The following is a 20,666-nucleotide window of genomic DNA, read 5'->3' on the forward strand; positions in this document are numbered from 1 at the left end:
AGGGTCTGTGCCTGTAAAACCTGTGCCCCGGGGAGGGTCTGTGCCTGTAAAACCTGTGCCCCGGGGACGGTCTGTGCCTGTAAAACCTGTGCCCTGGGGACGGTCTGTGCCTGTAAAACCTGTGCGCTGGAGAGGGTCTGTGCCTGTAAAACCTGTGCGCCGGAGAGGGTCTGTGCCTGTAAAACCTGTGCCCCGGGGAGGGTCTGTGCCTGTAAAACCTGTGCGCTGGAGAGGGTCTGTGCCTGTAAAACCTGTGCGCCGGAGAGGGTCTGTGCCTGTAAAACCTGTGCGCCGGAGAGGGTCTGTGCCTGTAAAACCTGTGCGCCGGAGAGGGTCTGTGCCTGTAAAACCTGTGCGCCGGAGAGGGTCTGTGCCTGTAAAACCTGTGCGCTGGAGAGGGTCTGTGCCTGTAAAACCTGTGCGCCGGAGAGGGTCTGTGCCTGTAAAACCTATGCCCCAGGGTGAAACCCCTGCCCCAATCAGTGTCTCAGGGCAATTCTGCCCCATCGAATTTGTTAACTGGATAAAATTAAAACCACTAATGCTTGGTTTTGTCTCATTATAGGATGAAGTCGCTCACACTGTTACAGAGAGCAGGGTCTTACAGAACACGAGGCATCCATTTTTAACAGTGAGTATAGAAAGACGTGTTGAATTCAGTTTGACTTAATCCATATTCTCCAGACTATAGATCTGTCCTGTGTAGCTGTCTGTTTATGTAAAAGTATATATTTGGCACAGGGCATTGTATTTACAGTAAAAACAGCTCCCATGTGTTGGGAAGTTGTAGACTTTTCCTATTCCGTCCAGGTTGTTTCAGTAAGTCGGTGTTTAGTTCATCACTATCGGTTAAGGGATTGCTATCTCCCACCAAGGACCGGTTGAATTATGTAGCTGTTTGGAGCTGAGCTTCCCAGCAGCACACACTCAGTCTGAGCTTAGTCGATGGTGTTTGGGGTAAAGCGAAAAGATGGTCAGGTTTCTGTGATGTATCCATGAGTTGAACTGCTTGTGGCACTCTCTGAATAAGCCAATGGTGATCGTAGAGGCATTGTCACTCATGACTCCATGGAAAGCAGTTTCCTGCCTCCTGATTTGGAAGATTTTGGGTTCAGTCTTTATTCTTGAGGCTTGATCAGGAAATATAGGCTGATACACCCTGTGCAGTACAGAGGCAGCGCTGCACTGTCAGAAGTGCCCATTTTTTTCAGATGAGATGTTAAGAGGTTCTGTCTACCCTGTCAAGTGGGTGGAGAAGATCCTATTTTAATAAATAACGTGGGAATTCAAGTCAAGCCATAAGTACCAGTATCCTTCATTCAACGTCACTTCAAATAAAAATGGAAGATTGGTGATCAGCCTGCTATGTGTCAGGACTTGATGTGTGAAAATCGGCTGCTTTAAAGAAGAGATTAGATTACATTACATTACATTACAGTGTGGAAACAGGCCCTTCGGCCCAACAAGTCCACATCGACCTGCCGAAGCGCAACCCACCCATACCCCTACATTTACCCCTTACCTAACACCACGGGCAATTTAGCATCGCCAATTCACCTGACCTGCACATCTTTGGACTGTGGGAGGAAACCGGAGCACCCGGAGGAAACCCACGCAGACACGGGGAGAACGTGCAAACTCCACACAGTCAGTCGCCTGAGGCGGGAATTGAACCCGGGTCTCCGGCGCTGTGAGGCAGCAGTGCTAACCACTGTGCCACCGTGCCGCTGTATTTTGCTACAACAATGATCACATTTCACAAAATAATTTGTCCGTCATGGAATGTTTTAGAATCTCTACCCTGTCTGTTGTAACCTTCAAAGTATTTAGCAAAGGTGCATCCATGACCCTCTTGAGCAAGTCCTAAAATTCAGAACCCTTTAGGTGAAGAAATTTCTTCTGTCATCTCAGTCTGAAATGATTGGCCTTTTCTCCCGAGTCTCACATGTTCCAGATTTCCCAGCCTGTGTCTGTGTGGGTGCTCCGGTTTCCTCCCACAGTCCAAAGATGTGCAGGTCAGGTGAATTGGCCATGCTAAATTGCCCGTAGTGTTAGGTAAGGGGTAAATGTAGGGGTATGGGTGGGTTGCGCTTCGGCAGGGCGATGTGGACTTGTTGGGCCGAAGGGCCTGTTTCCACACTGTAAGTAATCTAATCTAATCTAATCTGGTTGTAAATAGCCGAGGCCCAAAGCTGTTCCTTGCTGCACTCCTTTTGTCATAGTCTGCCCAGCACTAAAAGTGAGTCCCAGAGAAACATTTACTCTCTTTCTCCCTCCACTTTTTTTTTATTACAGATCTCCAGCATCCACAAGACTTTGCTTTTAACTTTAAAAGTGCCTTGTTTATACCCGTTCTCTACTTCCTATCCTTTGACTAATTCTCTATGCATGCTCATATTGTACCATGGCTCTTTGAGCCCAGAACTTATTGAAGATGCTCTAATCGTGCGGGTTTATATTTTCTCTACATTGCCTGTAGAGCAGAACTGCAACAAGAGTTAGTGCTTTTGGGAGCAAGCACACAGTCCCTGTTGCTGTTGCCAATCTGTCCTTTGTCTGTCACAGCCTTTTCTATGCAATGCGATTTTTCAGAGAAATGAAGTCTTGACTTGACATCGCTTCCCAGATGGCTGTACCATGTGTGAAGTTCTTCAGCTTGTCTGATCTGCGTCAAAGGATCTTGCATCTCTTTCAACAGGGCATTAAGTTACATATAATATGATTCACACATTACCTTGGCCGTGCTGTTTGTGCAGGTGGATCTCCCCCAGTCAGAGAACATGTTTAGATTAGATTAGATTCCCTACAGTGTGGAACCAAGCCCTTCAGCCTAACAAGTCCACACCGACCCTCCTAAGAGTAACCCATCCAGACCCATTCCCTACATTTACCCCTGACTAATGCACCTAACACTATGGGCAATTTAGCATGGCCAATTCACTTAACCTGCACATCTTTGGACTGTAGGGAAAAAAACGGAGCACCTGGAAGAAACCCACAAAGACACAGGGAGAATGTACAAACTCCACACAGATAGTCACCCGAGGCAGGAATTGACCTGGGTCCATGGTGCTGTGATGCAGCAGCGTTAACCACTGAGTCACGATGCCACCCCAATGTGGGATTTGTACTGGGTGATCGTACTAGAACAGGGTTAGCTGCCTTATATTTACATGGAATTCATAACACAGAAGTAGGCCATTTCCCCTACCCTTCACATCCCAAACCTGGGTTGAATCTGTGTTTATATTGTGCAAGAACCTTCTCCCTCTTTGATGCCTGGCCTAAAGTTGACCACGTAAGCACTGTGGAAAAAATCCATCTGGTTTACCATTGTACTTCAGGGAAGGAAATCTGTCATCTTTACTGGATCTGGCCAACATGTGACCCACAGCAATGTGGTTGACTTTGAACTGCCCACTTAGCAGCTATGGATGGGTAAGAAAACACTAGCCTAGTCAGCGACACCAACATCCCATCATCAAATAAAAGAAAAACAAAAGCACTTTTCCCACACTGCTCCAGTATTCTTCTCTCACCTCCTCCCTCATTTCCTTTAAACTGCTGCATCATTCTGAAGGCTTCTCAGTTGAAGTTTTTTTTGTTATTGCAAAGACCATTACCCTCTTCAGTCTTTTACTTTTTCAATATTGCTACAGTTTTACAGGGCCTTGGTGAGTGTTGTGCACAGTTTTGGTGTCCTAGTCCTAGTCTGAGGTAGGACATTCTTTCTATTGAGGGAGTCCAACAAAGATTCACCAGACTGATTCCTGAAATGGCAGGACTGAAATGAAGAAAGACTGGACTTGTACTTCCAGTAAGTTTGAAGAATGGAGGGTGGGGCGGGGGGGTGGTTTGGATCTCATAGAAACATATAAAATCCTGATGGGACTGGACAGGCTAGATGTGGGAAGAATGTTCCCAATGTTGGGGAAGTCCAGAACAAGGGGTCACAGCCTAAGAATAAGGGGTAAACTGTTCACGACTGAGATGAGGAGGAATTCTCTACCACAGAAAGCTGCTGGAGCCAGTTTGTTTGATATATTCAGTGAGGGAGCTGGATGTGACCCTCGTGGCTAAAGGGTTCAAGGGGAATGGAGAGAAAGTGGGAGTGGAGTACTGAAATTGCATGATCAACCATGGTCAGGCAGGTTTGAATAGCCAAACAGCATCTGGTTTCTATATTTACCGGCAGGGCGTCCGCTCAATTCTGATAATATGCTAATCTAGCTTTTCTGCAGTTTTGTCAGTGGTTCAATATCCCTCATCTACACCAGAACCTGCACAAAGTGCAGTGGCCTAAATATGTTTCAATATATACCTTTTAATGCTTGCACCCAAAAGTTGTTTCTTTGGAAAATAAAGTCAGCTTTATGTTGCACTGCTTTTGGTGATTTGTAATGAGCTAGAATTCACCGCTTCCAGGGTGGGGAGCTGGATGCAGAGACGGTGAATGATTTTGAAAGGGAATTGGCTGGGAACTCGAGGGAACTAAAGTTGCAGTATTCTGGAGATAGTGGAGTGTGGGGCTGATTAGATTGCTCTGCTGAGAATTGGCAGACTTAGTGGGCTTCCTCTTGGGCAGTAACTACTCTCTGACCTTTTATTCTCCAAACACATGGCTGCTCTTACCCCATTTGGTTTCTTGCCCTTCATGGAATTTGAGGCCTCCCCACTCTTCCTTCAAAGCTAAATGCCCTCTAAATTCATGATATTAAATTTTATTTGTCATGTATCTGTTCACTTTGCAGGCCTGGTTGAACCTTGCTGTAGTTTGGTGTAGACGTCCACATTATTGTCAGCTAGACTGCCAATTTTTTTTACCCTCAAAGTTTAAAGAAAAACCATACCCCTGGGCCCCTTGCTGAGATATTTGTATAATCAATAATCACAAGTGAGGTGCCGAAAGACAGGAGCTTGGCTAACATCTTGCCACTATTTAAGAAAGGTAGTAAGGAAAAGCCAAGGAACTATAGACCAGTGAGCCTGACGTCTGTGGTGGGCACATTGTTGGAGGGAATCCTGAGGGACAGGATGTACATTTATTTGGAAAGGCAAGGATTGATTTCAGGATAGTCAACATGGCTTTGTGTGTAGGAAATTTGATTGAGTTTTTTTTTGAAGAAGTAACAAAGAGGATTGATGAGGGCAGAGCAGTAGATGTGACCTATGTGGACTTCAGTAAGGCGTTCGACAAGGTATCCCATGGGAGACTGGTTAGCAAGGTTAGATCTCACGGAATGCAGAGAGAACTAGCCATTTGGGTACAGAACTGGCTCAAAGGTAAAAGACCAGAGGGTGATGGTGGAGGGTTGTTTTTCAGACTGGAGGCCTGTGACCAGTGGAGTGCTGAGTCCACTACTTTTCGTCATTTATGTAAATGATTTGGATGTGAGCACAAGAGGTATAGTTAGTATGCTTGCAGATGACACCAAAATTGGAGGTGTAGTGGGCAGCGAAGAAGATTACCTCAGATGTGTCAGTGGGCTGAGAAGTGGCAGGTAGAGTTTAATTCAGATAAATGCAAGGTGCTGCATTTTGGGAAAGCAAATCTTAGCAGGACTTGTACACAAAATGGTAAGATCCCAGAGAGTGTTGCTGAACAAAGATACCTTGGAGTGCAGGTTCATAGCTCCTTGAAAGTAGATTCGCAGGTAGATAGGATAGTGAAGAAGGCATTTGGTATGTGTATGGAATGAGCTGCCAGAGGAAGTGGTGGAGGCTGGTACAATTGCACCATTTAAAAGGCATCCGGATGAATATATGAATAGGAAGGGTTTGTAGGGATATGGGCCGGGTGCTGGCAGGTGGGACTAGATTGGGTTGGGATATCTGGTCGGTATGGGCGAATTGGACTGAACGGTCTATTTTTGTGCTGTACGTCTCTTCGAAGATTGCGGGTTCGAGTCCCGCTCTCAGTTTAGAGCATAAGAATTTAGGCTGATGCTGAGCTACAGACTGAGGGAATGTGCAGTAGAGGAGGCAGTGAACTAATGGTAATCTCACTGGGCTGGTATTTCAGAGCCCTAGGTTAATGTTTTGGTGGTGGGGCGGGCATGAGTTCCAATTGCGTAATGAAGGTGAAATTGAATAAAATCTGTATTTAAAAAAGCTGATCTTTTTTTAAAAAGTGTGTAATCATTATTGATTGTTGCAAAGAAACCCATTTGGTTCACTCAAATCCTTCAGAGAAGTAAATCTGCTCTCCTTAACCGGTCTGGCCTACATGTGACTTCAGTTTCACCGATGTGGCTGACTCTTAAGGCCCTCTGAAATGGTTAAGAGAGCAGTCAGTGCAAGCACAGGATATTGCCAGTGATGTCACTTCCCATTAACAATAGACAAAGTTTCATCATTAAACATTAACAATGATTTTTCCCCCTCTGGGTGGATGGAAAAGAATCTACCTTGAAGAGGGGCAAGTCAGTGTGCTGGATAATATTTATCTCTCAAGCCATACAACAAAAAATGGATAGTCGACATTATCACGTTGCTGCTCGTAGAGCTGCTGTGCACGGGCCAGCTACACCTCAAAACTACACTTGCTGGAATTCTGGGACTTCCTGGTGTCATGAAAGGCACTAGATAAATGAAAGGTTGAGAGTGGTGCTGGAAAAGTACAGCAGGTCAGGCAGCATCCGAAGAGCAGGAGAGTCGATGTTTCGGTCATCAGCCCTTCAGGAATTGATACGTTCTACACTACATAAATACAAGTCTTTTTTTGATCTTTCTGCTTAAGTTGCTGGATATTAATACATTGCAATGATTTCTCTTCCTCCTCCCTCTCTCTCACCGACACAGACGTTGAAGTACGCGTTTCAAACCAGTGATCGGTTATGTTTTGTCATGGAGTATGCAAATGGCGGAGAGGTAAGTTTGTCACGTTCTTCCCTTTGCTCAGATGCTTATGGTCCCTGTCCTTGTCCGAAGCTGCTGGGTCAAGTTGAGACTGCCATCAGCAGTTTCCAGTACCCGACCGGAGTGTCTGTTGTTGTTGTTCCCCTGCACCACCTCCCCACCAAGACAACGCGTGCGTCAGTTGACCCATCCATCAGGTAGCCCAGTCCTGACAGACTTTACTAAGCATCCAATCGAACCTTCCGGTTCCCTGCACAGTGATTTAAGGATGGGAACCTGGGCTCAATCAGGTGCAAACCACATCATGGTTTCACATCCCACAGTGTCAAGTTGTGAAAATTGCAAGAAGTAAGACCAATGATCTGTGGCTGGCACCAACCTTATGTATTAAAAACCCAAACTGCTGCACAGTTTCCTCCCTGACCACTTGTGACTCCAGTCCAAAACCGTGAGTGATTGACTGAGAGGCCTCGCAGAAGCACCTGGCAGAGCCACTCCGTTGTCATGCCAACTGAGATCAGCTTTCTCCGTACAGAGGATGATTGAACCCGCTGCCTCTAAATTTCTATTTAAATTTAGTTCTGTGGTGTGATTCCACCCTGCCCTTCCACAACCCAGAGAGCTCAGATCACATAACTTGGCACAGACTGGGACTCGAACCTGGGGCCTCCTCTGAGCAGCAGGGGGAAGGTTTTAGTTGGCACGTGTCCCTTCCTCGACCTGTACTGTTTCTCCAATTCTGTGAGAATTGCCTGCAGTTTTTATATTTGCAGTGGGATGTGGGTGTCGTTGGCTGGGACAGCATTCACTGCCGCTCCCCAGTTGTTCTGGAAAAGATTGGAATGCGCTGTCTTGAACCGCAGCAGCTCATGTGACCTAAGGATACAAAGTGGGCCTAGTGTGCCAAACTGCAAAAATTCACCAAAGCTCCTTTGATGGCATTTTCTAAACCCACAACTCTTTCCCCGGGTCCCCTCACCATCTCGAACGACCAGGAGAGCAGATATATGGGAACACCGTCTTCAAGTTCCCCTCCAACCCTTTGACCATTCTGCCTTGGAAAAGTGTTGCCATTCCTTCGCTGTTGCCAGGTGAAAATCTTGTAACCCCTCCCCCCCCTTAGCATTGTGGGTGTACCTACACAAAATGGACTACAACAACAGTTCAAGAAGGGAGCTCACCATCAAGAGCACCTAGGGGAGGGTAATAAATGCTGGCCCTACCAGCAAATTCTGGATTCCATGAGTGAAAAGGCAAGTAGCCCACGTGGGGGAGCAATTGGTTAAGAGTGTCATTGTAAGATTTAGATTAGTAATGGGGGAAAGCCAGGAACAATCAAAGGTTGAACTTCTGCATTGGAAGAGGGTTAATTTCAGTGTGACATGAGTGGTTAGCCAGTGTAAAATGCAAGTAGACACTTGACGGGAGAAAAAAAGCAGAACAATCTTTAAGAGGTCGTTACTTCAAGAATAGGAGTTGGGGCGTCATATTGAGGTTGTACAGGACGTTGATGAGGCCTCTTCTGGAATACTGTGTGCAGTTCTGGTCGCCCTGTTGTCGGAAGGGTATTATTAAACTGGAGAGGGTTCAGAACAGATTTATTAGGATGTTGCCGGGTATAGAAAGTTTGTTATAAAGCAAGATCGGATAGGCTGGGACTTTTTTCACTGGAGGGTAGGAGGTTGAGAGGCGACCTGGTAGAAGTTTATAAAATAATGAGAGGTACAGATAAAGTTAATGGTAGTTGTCTTTTCCCCAAGATGGGGGAATACAAAGACTAGGGGGCACATTTTTACGGTGAGAGGAGAGAGATCTTAAAGACACAAGGGGCAAATATTTTACACAGTGGTTGACATGTGAAATGAACTTCCTGAGAGAGTGCTGGATGTGAATATAATTACACTGTTTAAAAGACATTGAGATGAATAGGAAATGTTTGGAGGGATATGAGCCAGGAACAATTAGGTGGAACTTGTTTAGTTTGGGATTCTGTTCAGAATGGACTAGTTGGACTGAAGGGTGTGTTTCTGTGCTATACGACTCTATGGCTGTATAAGTATAATCTCATATGTTCTAATAAGGGTAATAGGAAAGGGAGCTAAATGCAGGGTTTCTTGGATGACAAGTGAGACAAGATTATGGTGGATTAAAGATGGAGGGTGTATGATTCAAGTTGATGAATCCTTTAAGTGAGAGCCAGGTCAAATTCAATAGCTTGCGAAGAAAGGTGAAGAGGAAAGTGAGATTCACAAAGTGGGAATGACAGTGAACATAAAGGGAAATCAAAATTTACGAGCAGGCAAATAGTAATGTGTAGTAAGAAGTGGAGTAGGTTTTATTAGGGTGGGAGATGCTTTGAGGCATTGGGCCAGGCTGGAATAGTTAGAGTTCTTTGGATCAGTGCTTACTATGGAACACCAATCTGACAAAAACATCAGTATAGAGAGCGGAAATCGTGAAGGCAATGAGTAGTGTGAAAACTGAAAGGGAAGAGATACAAGAAAGACTAGCTATACTTCGAGTGAATAAGTATCTGGATGGCTTATGTCCAGATTGCTAAAGGAAGTAGGGCTGGAGATAACTCAAGAGGCTGCCTTAACTTTGCAATCTTTAATCGACATGCAGCAGAAGTGCCAAAAGAGAATGGCAGATGTGAGACTCTTTCAAGAAAGAGTGGCCAGGGCAATCCCAGCAACCACAGGCCACTAGTGCCACATCAGGGGGTGGGGGGTGAGGTCTTGGGATCCACATTTGGGGGAGCAGGGGAATCATCAGGTACTAGGAGAGGTTTGAATGAATGTCAGAGAGCCAGCATAGATTTGTGAAAGGAAGGTCGTGCTTGACTAATCAAATTGAATTTATTGATCTTGAATCAAAGAAGGTTGATAAAGGATAAGTGCTGTCTGCATCGATCTTTAATTTTTTTGACTTTGATAAAGGGCTGATTGACAGACATATAGAATAATGAGGTTCAACTGGCAAACCAGTATAAAGGCAGACAGCAGCAGAGGGAAGATGATGTCGTGCTGGTATTATTGTTAAACTATTAATCCAGAGACTGGGTAATGTTTTGCAGATCTGGGCCAGATGGCTAATTTGAATTCAATTTAAAAACAAAGTCTGGAATTAAGAAGCTAATAATGATCAATGCCAATTATTGTAAGGTCCCTTCTGATTCACTAACGCCCTTTATGGAAGGAAACTGCTGTCCTCACCCAATTGCGACTCCAGACCTGCAGCAATGTGGTTGACTCTTAAACTGCCCTCTGGCAATTAGGGATGGTCAATAAATGCTGGCCCAGGCAGTGATGCCCATATCCCCTGGTTGACAGGTTTTTTTTGTAGATTGGACACAGTGCTGGTTCCAAGTGACCTGGATCTTGGAATTAGAGTAAAATTTCAAAGTTTGCCAGACAAGTGCCAGAGGAATTAAATCCAGAGAACTGTGGGGTGATGCGTTCTGGCACAAGGGTTAGGCAGAGGCACTGTAGACCTAGTGGCAGAGTTGTAAAGAGGGGGCATGAACTGAGGGACCGGACGTTCATGTGTATCGATCTTTGAAGGAGGCAGGACATATTGTGAGAGTGACTTGAGGGAATGAACCTCTCCTGTTCATGTGTGTATATAAATATCCAATGTTTACTCTCCTTCCTTTGTCCCCCAGCTCTTCTTCCACCTCTCCAGAGAACGTGTTTTTACTGAGGATCGTGCACGTTTTTACGGGGCGGAGATCGTGTCTGCCTTGGATTACCTCCATGATAAGAATGTCGTCTACAGAGATCTGAAGGTTGGTATTTGGCAGATCCACAAATATCCATCATGTGAAAATAGCTGGAGATGTAGATGAGGGATGTATAGTGGCGAAGGATTGAGGTCACATTTTAAATGTAAGCAAAACTATGCCAAACAGATCTTTAATGTGGAAGCACTCAAACACAATGCTGAAAAAACTGAGCGGTTAGGACGTGTGAGTAAAGAGTTTCAGTCAAAGGGATGGTTTTTAAGAAATGGCACAAAGTGCATCTGGGTAGCAATCCCAGAGCTTTGGCCCAACTGAAGATATGACCATCGAAATCAGAATGATGACAATGTTAAATGTTAGGGCGGCACACTGGTCTCAGTGGTTAGCACTGTTGCCTCACAACACAGGGACCTGGGTTTAATTCCACTCTCGGGCGACTCTCTGTGGGGAGTTTGCGCATTCTCCCTGTGGTCTGTGTGAGTTTCTTCCAGGTGCTCCGGTTTCCTCCCGCAGTCCAAAGATGTGCAGGTTAGGTGGATTAGCGAAGGGTCACAGGGATAGGGTGGGGGTGGGTTTAGGGTGGGATCCTCTTCGGAGGGTCATTGTCGACTCTGTTTGAATAGCCTGCTTCCGCACTGTAGGGATTCTATGAAATATTAGCATTTTGAATTCTGGAGCTTCATCTTTTTTGCGTTTCAGCTGGAAAACCTCATGTTGGATAAAGATGGGCATATCAAGATCACGGACTTTGGTCTCTGTAAAGAGGGGATAACGGATGGAGCCACCATGAAGACCTTCTGTGGAACCCCAGAGTATCTGGCACCCGAGGTGAGAGTCAACCCAAGCTCTTGCTTCCCTTCACCGATAGATCTTGTAAAATGTAACAAAACCTGCCTCAAACTTGGCCCTCACTTTGTAAAAAAAAAGATCGAGATTTGATTCTTAATCTTTTGGTGGCTTACCACTCTAACCTCTTGCCCCCTTCTTACAATTCACATGCCCAGGGAAGCCATTATATTCTGAGTCAAAAGGTGTGTTGCTGGAAAAGTACAGCCAGTCAGGTAGCATCCGAGGAGCAGGAGAGTCGATGTTTCGAGCAAAAGCTCTTCATCAGGAATGTACTGGCTGTACTTTTCCAGCATCACATCTTTTGACTCTGATCGCCAGCATCTGCAGTCCTCACTTTCTCTTCGTTATATTTTGACATCATGCATAGCGGCCCCTTTTGCCAGCTTCAGTTGGCACAGTATGGAGGGTTGTGTTGGCACTGGGAATGGATCTCCAAGGGTGGGACTTCAGTCAGTGGGAGATGCTCTGCCTTTGATGGACCACAGTTACTGCTTGAGCTGCTCATGTTCCACTTTGTGGAGAAATGGCAGCATCTTCCCCACACCGTCCTCTCGGGGCTTACTGAGGGTTTTGAAAACCCTTGTTCAAGAAGGGCAGTAGAGATGACCCAGGTAATTATAGACCAGTGAGCCTAATGTCTGTTGTAGGAAAAGTTTTGGAAAGGATTATAAGAGAGAGAATGTAGCAACTGGTTTCGTCAAGGGCAGCTCGTGTCGCACAACCATCATTGAGTTCTTTGAGAAGGTGACCATGTGGATGAGGGTACGGCAGTTGACGTGGTGTACATGGACTTCAGTAAAGCCTTTGATAAGGTTCCACATGGTAAGCTTTTGGAGAAAAAGAGGACATAAGATTGAGGGTGATATAGCAGTTATGATTAGGAACTGGCTTTCTGTAAGAAGGCAGCAAGTGGTGGTTGAAGGAAAATATTCAGCCTGGAGTCCGGTTATTAGTGGTGTGCCACAAGGATCTGTTTTGGGACCACTGCTGTTTGTCATTTTTATAAATGATTTAGATGCAGGCATAGGTGAATGGGTTAGTAAATTTGCAGATGACACTAAAGTTGGTGGAGTGGTGGACAGTGTGGAAGAATGTTGCAGGGAGACTGGGTTAACCTGCAGAACTGGGCTGAAAGGTTGCAAATGGAGTTCAATGCAGATAAATGTGAGATGATTCATTTTGGGAAGAATAACAGGAAGGCAGAATACTGGGTCAATGGAAAGATTCTTGGTAGTGTGGGTGTGCAGAGGGATCTTGGTATCCATGTACATAGATCCCTGAAAGTTGCCACCCAGGTTGATAGAGCTATTAAGAAGGCATACAATATGTTAGATTTTATTGGTAGAGGGATTGAGTTCCGGAGCTGTGATGTCATGCTGCAACTGTACAAAATGCTAGTGCAGCCGCACTTGGAATATTGTGTACAGTTCTCGTCGCCCCATCACAGGAAGGGTGTGGAAGCATCGGAAAAGGTGCAGAGGAGATTTACCAGGATGTTGCCTGGTCTGGAGGGAAGGTCTTATGAGGAAAGGCTGAGGGACTTGGGTCTGTTCTCATTTAACAGAGACGTACAAGATGATCAGAGGATTAGATAGAGTGGACAGTGAGTCTTTTTCCTAGGATGATGATGTTGACTTGTATGAGGGGGCATAGCTGCAAATTGAGGGGTGATAAAAGACAGATGTCAGAGGCAGGTTCTTTACTCGGAGTGATAAAGGCGGGGAATGCCCTGCCTGCAATGTTCTATGCTCTAAAAGCCGGACTCCACCTTTCGGCTCTGTGACCAGGTTGCACTCGATGTCCTATGCAGACAACCAGCAAGAGCACTGTTGGCGGGTAGGGCTGTTGTCAGTTTATAGGACGTGGTCTGTGTTTCCTTGGGCAGTGTGCAATTTCAGAAGTGTCTGTGGGCTTCCTTTGGAGGTCCTGAGTTCTTAGCTGACCCCACTGCCCCAGAGCAACTCTTGTGGAGAAGGGGAGCTGACTAGGTTGGATGACCCCATTTATTCTCTTCCTCCACCCTCCCTACAGATTGGTAGCTAGGATGGACTTGAAGCTCTGATTTGTTGTCTGGGCAGACGGCAACGATACTGATCCCACACTCCAATAGCAGATCTGTGATCTGCGAATTTGGTTTTTCTTTTAGGGAGGTCGAACGTGTGTTGTTGGTGACTTTACCTTCTCCTCTCCCTCCACTGCACTGCTGTACAAATCTCTTTAATCGAAAATAATTCTTCTCTGGGCACAGCCTGCATTGTCTCATGAAGAGAATGTCCTCTGGCCTTCTCTGATTGGAGTTGCAGGTTGAGTGGTTGTATGTATTTTCATCTGGGGAAGATGTATCGCTGCTGTGACAGGAGCAGGCAGGTTCGAGCCGTTTTACGACAATGTGTTAGAATCCACTAGTCCTGGAGATGAAGTGGAGTTGCTCATTTTTAACCCGCGTTTTCCTGACGGTCACTCTCGTCCCACACCAGGTACTGGAGGACAATGACTACGGTCGGGCTGTAGACTGGTGGGGGCTCGGCGTGGTGATGTACGAGATGATGTGCGGGCGACTGCCCTTCTACAACCAGGACCACGAGAAACTCTTTGAGCTGATCCTGATGGAAGAAATTCGGTTTCCCCGCACCTTGTCCCCTGAGGCCAAATCGCTCCTCTCCGGACTCTTAAAGAAAGACCCCAAACAAAGGTAAGAGCCACAAAGTCTCCCATGTGAAGGCCAGTCAGATCATAGTTCCCAGTAGTTTGTGCAGCAATTTGTGTCCATGTCAGTCAGACTGCCACTGCCAAGGGGCTTCTCGGTTGTCGTGAGCTGTTGCTTGTTTGTGGTTGTCAAATTCTCCATTCTGTGCAGAATTACATTGACAAAAGCAAGCCTGCAGTAACCCTGCTCATAGCAGTAATGGCTAATGGAGAACTCGGGTCAGTACTGCAAACATTCCAATATTGCGTGAATCATCTTTTTTGTTTTGAAGGGGAGTTTACTCCCAATAGTGACTGTAATACATTACACTGAGCGGCAGGCATTTCTTTTTGATGTTTTCTATCGACCTGTTCAGAGATGTTATGGCCCACCTCTAGAGCAGCTGGGACTTGAACATGGGGCCATGGGCTCAGAGACAAGGACACAATCACTAGACCACATGAGCCCTTGATCTTTCCTTTAAATCTTCCACTTACTGCTCAGTACAGTTTGCTGTAGTACCAGATTATAGTTTCCAAGAATCTCTTGCACTTCCCTGACTTTCTTCGTTCCACTGTTGCTGGCTGTGTCTTTAGATGATGTAAGGTGTGGAATTCCCTCCTTAAACCTTTCTTTGCTGCTTTATGATTCTCCTGAATCAGTGATTCCTTCTTTGACCACATCTTATTGACTTGGTGTAAAATTTTGTCTGCTAACCTAGCCTGGGAAGTACTTTGTACTATATTAAAGGAGCTACACAAGTTTAGTTAATGTGCTGACTTATCACATGCTATGTGCCCGAGTAAGTGAATGGTGACTGCAGGAGATCCTTCAGGGCCGAGTTGTAGATCAAGGAGATCTCTGGTTGGATCTCTGGACTATGGTTAGTCTGGTGATCTGAGCAGGTCCCAGCAGGGGAGAAGTACACACATGACTTCCAGTCCTGATGACAATCTGGCCACTGCTGCAAAAACAATGAGTCTCCCACTACTGTGTTTAGACTCACTTCTGAAGAGTGAGGGGTGGCTCTTATGTGTAAAATCTGGAGCCCAGAATCAGCCCAGAGCCTTCTGAGATGGAGCAGAAGAAATAGGAACATGGAATAAAGGCACGACACCTAGCAGCAGCCACTGAGTCTGATCCAGGCAGACTGCTGCATGGTAGCAATGGTCACTCACCATTTAGCTGTACAAGAGCACACATGTTGTTCCCTGAAACTCTTGGCCCCTAGCTCACTCAACATTCATCTCACTCTGCAAAGTGATAGAGCACTAGTTCTTGGGATGAATTCTGAAATGACTTATACCCTGCCTCCACACCTGCCCAACCTCCCATCAGGAAACTCGGCAAGCCAGTGGAAGTAAGGGATGACTTTGAGGGAATAGTACTAAGGTCCAAAGTGCTGACCTATTATTGGATGGTCCCAAATTTGATTGCAGACAAATGGACACTTGCTGTTGGTGTTCCTGGTGTGTCAAGTTGGTGGGTGGACAGTGTTGATGGGGCATCCCTGGATGCAATAAAGCAGCCTCTTCTGTGCTAAATTGTTGGTTAAAGTAGAGGAAGAGATGGCATAAACCAGGTTAATTTTCCCTGAACTGAAAATGTGTTGCTGGAAAAGCGCAGCAGCTCCGACAGCATCCAAGGTTCAGGAGAATCGACGTTTCGGGCATAAGCCCTTCTTCAGGAATTTTCCCTGAAGTTTAGAAGCACAAGGGTTGATTTGATTCAAGCTTTCAGTATATATCATGAGGACTGATCAGGTAGATTCATAGAATCTCTGCAGTGTGGAAGCATGCCATTCAGTTGATTGAGTCTATATTGACCCTCTGAAAACCATCCCACCCTTACTGGGTGGATGTACGTACAGGTACAGCACCTCAAATTTGGCTACCTGGCAGCTGTTGGTTATCTGAAATTAAGTCAAATTAAAATCATGACCTACCTGGACAATTTGGCGAGGTGTTACATTGGTGTGATGCCACTTCAGGCTAGTGTCCAGCTTTGCTGCTTCATGATCCTGCATTCCAAGTGACCCTTGATCCCATCTGACTCTGTTTGAGCTGAACAACCCACAGCCCGACCCAAAAGCTGGCATGACCTTGGTTCAAAGGTTGCCGGTTTGAGGTATGGCATCTCTGTTGAGACATGGGCCCCACGTGGTGTTAAGAGATGGGATGTGTAATTCGATTTTAAATCAGCGATGATTGCATTGAATGGCAGAACAGGTTCAATGGGGTAACTGATGTGCCCTGACCGTGTTCTCCTATTCTAATTCTTTCTCTCCCATGAGAAGAGGGGGAGTTATGCCTGGTTTCTGTGACTCCCAGATGATTGCACTTGACAATGGAGAAATCTGGACTGAGTCAATCTAATAGCAGCTGGTGGAATTAAAGCTTATTAATAAATCTGGAATTAAAAGCCCATCTCAACAACAGTGCTCATGGAATGATTATCAATTGTCGTAAAAATCCATCTGGTTCACTATTGTCCTTTAGGGAAACAATCTTGCCACCCAGATCTCTGAAATTCTCCCAGCATGGCACTCAGTTCATTGGTGAATAGGGATGGGCAACAAATGTTGGCTTTGTCAGTGACATCCATATTAGAGTGGGACCATGTGAATGTCAGGAGGAAAAAAAATGAGCCCCTACTTAATCTAACCTCTACCAGCTTGGTCCCTTCATGAACTGATGGTAATTGGAAGCATTCACAGGAATGGTTCTGGGGTGAGCTATGAACATAAATTGGAGAGGTTGGCACTGTTTACCTTGGAGTAGAAAAGGCTGAGGGAAGATCTGACAGTGTCTTCAAAATCATGAATGGTGTGGACAGGGTAGAGATGGAGAAGCTGTGCCCGCTGGTTAAAGGATGGAGAAGGAGATGGCATGGATGGAAAATAATTGGGTAAAGGTGCAAAAGCAGCACAAGGCGAAACTACCGGCAGCGAGTGGCTAATGTTTGGAATGCTCTGCCCAAGACCGCGGCGGAGGCAGGTTCAGGCAAGAATTTCGAAATGGCATCAGCCCGTGAGGCGAAAGGGAAGAATGTGCAGAGTCACGGGGAGAAGGTGGCAGATGGCTCTGAGTAAATTGCTCATTTGAGAGCCATGGCAGACGCCATGGGCCAAATGGTCTTATGCTCTGCGATCATTTTCATATAATAGTTTACCATAGACTCGAACGTGAGACAAGGTTTACTCTCTCCCCCCCCCCACCCATACAGCCACCACTGGGGGGAAAGCTTTGGGAAGTAAAGGTCAAATGCCACCTGCCCCTCCCAAGCACCTGCATCACTCTGCTTTTGCCTTTTATCATGTCATGAAGTTTGGTGGCTATTGTCCTTGATGTTGACATAGTGTAAGGTGGTTGCACATTGTACTATCATCTCCTCTGATAGAAAGCTGCTCATCAGCAATGGCAGCTTCACCACCAGCATTGGTTTTCATTGTAACTGATCATCCGAGACCCTGGTGGAAATAACCCGATGTAAAAATGGAGCTGGGTAGCGGATTCAAAGAGGTGGCCAAAAATGAGACGCATTGAAAAAGGCTTGTGAAGGTGCTGAGGATGGCAAGGAGGGAGTTGGCTTCAGAAGGTGTGAATTCTGAGCTGTACAAGGTTAAAGTCCATGGGGAGGAGCAGGAGGCCACTCAGAAGAGTAGAGAATATAAAAATGAGGCTGAAGCAGGTTGCAGTGGTCAAGAGGAGTGGTGAACAGTAAGGGCGAGAATTCTAAAATGGCCTTGAGCATTAGGGACCTGGCAAAGGCTAATGAGGATGGGGACAGGGCGAGTTGAACAGTCAGTGTTTTATTCACTTCCACTCTCTCTTTTTCAGGTTGGGAGGCGGTCCTGAAGATGCGAAGGAAGTCATGCATCATAAATTCTTTGTCCCGGTTAACTGGCAGGATGTTGTAGAGAAGCGGGTAAGAGAACCAAAGCATTTGATTTCCCTCATTTATCGCAAAAGAATTTCCCCGAATCAGACTGATCAGGAATCTGTCCGAGCTGGATTGCTTTGACTAACTAGTACGCTGTAACATTTTGCAAATAGCTCCAGGCATTGCTCTCCAGGATGTGGTATTGATGTTTCTCAGATTATGGTAGGGGCATAATGGGGACGGGGAAGTTGGAGACACTGAGGTCTGCAGATGCTGGAGATCAGAGTTGTGTGTGTTGCTGGAAAAGCACAGGTCAAGCAGCAGTAGGGGTTTGTGTGAAAGCGAAAGAACTGCAAATGCTGCAAGTCCAAAATAAAACTTCGGTTCGGAGGATGAGTCATATTCATCTCGAAGCATAAACTCTGTTTCACTCTCCTCTAATGCTGCTGAATTTCTCCAGCACTTTGTTTTAGTTTTGGGTTTGTGTATATGAGTAGGTGCCACCCAGGTTTATACTGTGTGTGTTGCGTGGCAGAATGCAGAGGGGGAGAATGCTGGTTTAAGGTGAACACAGGGAATGGGGAATATGAATAGGGAGAAGGTGGTACAAGTAAACCGGATACTGCCTGGGGTGTGGGTAGCTACCAGCCATGATGTTGGGGGTGATGGATAAAGTCTGTGTTGCTTCGATTAGCACCACATCCACAAACATCCACTCCCTCCACCACCCATGCTCTGTAGCTGCTGTGTGTACCATCTACAAGATACACTGCAGAAATTTACCGAAGATCCTTAGACAGCACCTTGTAAACCCACAACCACTTCCCTCTATAGGGACAAGGCTTCCAGGTACACCAACCTTGCAAGTTCCCCTCCAAGCCACTCAAAATCCTGACTTGGAAATATTGCAGTTTTACTGGGGCAAAATCTGGAGTCCTCTAATGTTGTACCAATGTCAAATGGACTGCAGCGGTTCAAAAGGACAAATCACCACCACCTTCTCAAGGTCAAGTAGGGTTGGGCAATGCATTCTGGCCCCCCAGTGACACCCATATCCCACAACTGAATAAATAAAAAAGCCAAGCTGGATCTTTGTCCTGATCTCTTGCAGCTTTCGGCACAGCAGGAGTTTTGGAGTGATGCAGTTGTTTGTGCTTGCATTAAGCTAATTTCTCTTATCCATTGTTCACTTTCCAAACAACAGCTTGTGCCCCCATTCAAACCCCAAGTATCCTCGGAGACAGACACACGATATTTTGATGATGAATTCACAGCAGAGACGATAACAGTCACCCCCCCAGATAAATGTGAGTATTTAAACCACATGCCGACCTGGTGAGTCAATTGGGACCTTTTGTTTGAGGTTCCTCCTCCACGTTTGCTGCTTTAGGGTGAAAGAGAACCCTGAATTGGTTGACTGTCGTTTGTCAGCTAGGATGACGATCAGGTTGTGTAGCATTTTTTATCATCCTTGTACGAATGCTGTCAAATTTTTCATTTTCCTTCTAGGTAAATAGCCCCTGCATTGAATTTTTCAACTGAAATATAGGAAAGTAATTTAAAATATAGTCTATTCTCTTTCAATATTCTCTGCATTGAGGGGCATGAAAGTCAAACAAAGCAACCACCATTGCAGAAACATCGAATTGGTTGTTCTCTGATGTTAATTTTAGATAAATGACACCATTTGCCTCAAAGAAAATTTGCTGAAATCCTGTTCTAGATTGTTTTGCAAGTTATTTGGAAGGAACGCCAAGGATCTTTCTCCATCCCCTGACCTTTTTTTAATGCAGATTACATGCTCTGACTGCAAAGGAATTGATGAAAATGGATTTGAACAATTCTGGAGTAAAGATGGAAGCTTATGTTCTTGAGCAGAGAAATATATTAAAAGTGTAACATTTTGAATGAAGGTATTCAGTGGGCAAATTAAATCAAGCAAATGAGAGATGTGGACATGTTTAAGCCTTTTGTTTTGTTTAAAAACTTTGTGCATTCGAAGAGTTAGTGCCTGAGGAGTCAGAGAAGCTGCCTGCAGAATGACAAGGTCACAATGAAACGTTGACTTGTTTAAGTGAAAGGTTCTAGTTTGAACTGTTTGGCTTTGATCTTTCCACTGAAGAACAAGACATTCACACAGTTGTGCAAGCTCTTCATTCCATACGGGCATATCGACAGCTCAGTTGGGCCGGAAGTTGTTAACATTTGTCCATTTAGAAGTCTTTGTCACTTCTTTAAAAAAACTCACTCAAGATAATGAGACACAATTTCCCACACACAAAGCCACATTGACTGTCTCTGATCAGTCCTTGCTTTCAAATGCATGTAAATTCTGTCCCTCAGAATCTTGTCCAATAACTTAACCACCACTGACGTCAGGCTCACTGCTCTATAGTTCCCTGGCTTTTCCTTAGCACTTTTAAAAAATAATGACACCATTCTAGTTAGTCGAATTGGCTGCTTGCAGAGCCGGTATCACAACTTTACCCCACCCCTCCACTTCGCTGGTTTATAGGTTTGTTAAGAAACCCCAATTGCCCCCTGGTAGCCCCCCCCCAGACTTGGGGAAGTTGGCAGAAGATCCTGGCCATTTTCAGCTGTGCAGTTTGCGAGAGGGCCCAGAGTGATTCTTACCCTGGCTCTGCTCTT

At 45.5% G+C, this 20,666-nt stretch overlaps 1 protein-coding gene across 6 annotated transcripts in view; it reads left to right on the forward strand.

The window, feature by feature from the left end:
* The window catches only part of LOC122542840 (RAC-beta serine/threonine-protein kinase), a 112,685-nt gene that overhangs the window by 84,402 nt on the left and 7,617 nt on the right, over positions 1-20,666 (forward strand). For all 6 annotated transcript variants that reach the window (XM_043680928.2, XM_043680930.2, XM_043680927.2 and 3 more), the window contains 7 exons: positions 566-631; positions 6,802-6,870; positions 10,523-10,645; positions 11,300-11,428; positions 13,927-14,141; positions 17,975-18,062; positions 19,222-19,324. In XM_043680928.2, coding sequence (XP_043536863.1) covers positions 566-631; positions 6,802-6,870; positions 10,523-10,645; positions 11,300-11,428; positions 13,927-14,141; positions 17,975-18,062; positions 19,222-19,324 — 793 coding nt within the window. The remainder of the gene's footprint in view (positions 1-565; positions 632-6,801; positions 6,871-10,522; positions 10,646-11,299; positions 11,429-13,926; positions 14,142-17,974; positions 18,063-19,221; positions 19,325-20,666) is intronic.

This window comes from Chiloscyllium plagiosum, unplaced genomic scaffold (assembly GCF_037043375.1).
Source record: "Chiloscyllium plagiosum isolate Xiang-an unplaced genomic scaffold, Cpla_swu_hap1 HiC_scaffold_47, whole genome shotgun sequence".
Lineage (NCBI taxonomy): Eukaryota > Metazoa > Chordata > Chondrichthyes > Orectolobiformes > Hemiscylliidae > Chiloscyllium > Chiloscyllium plagiosum.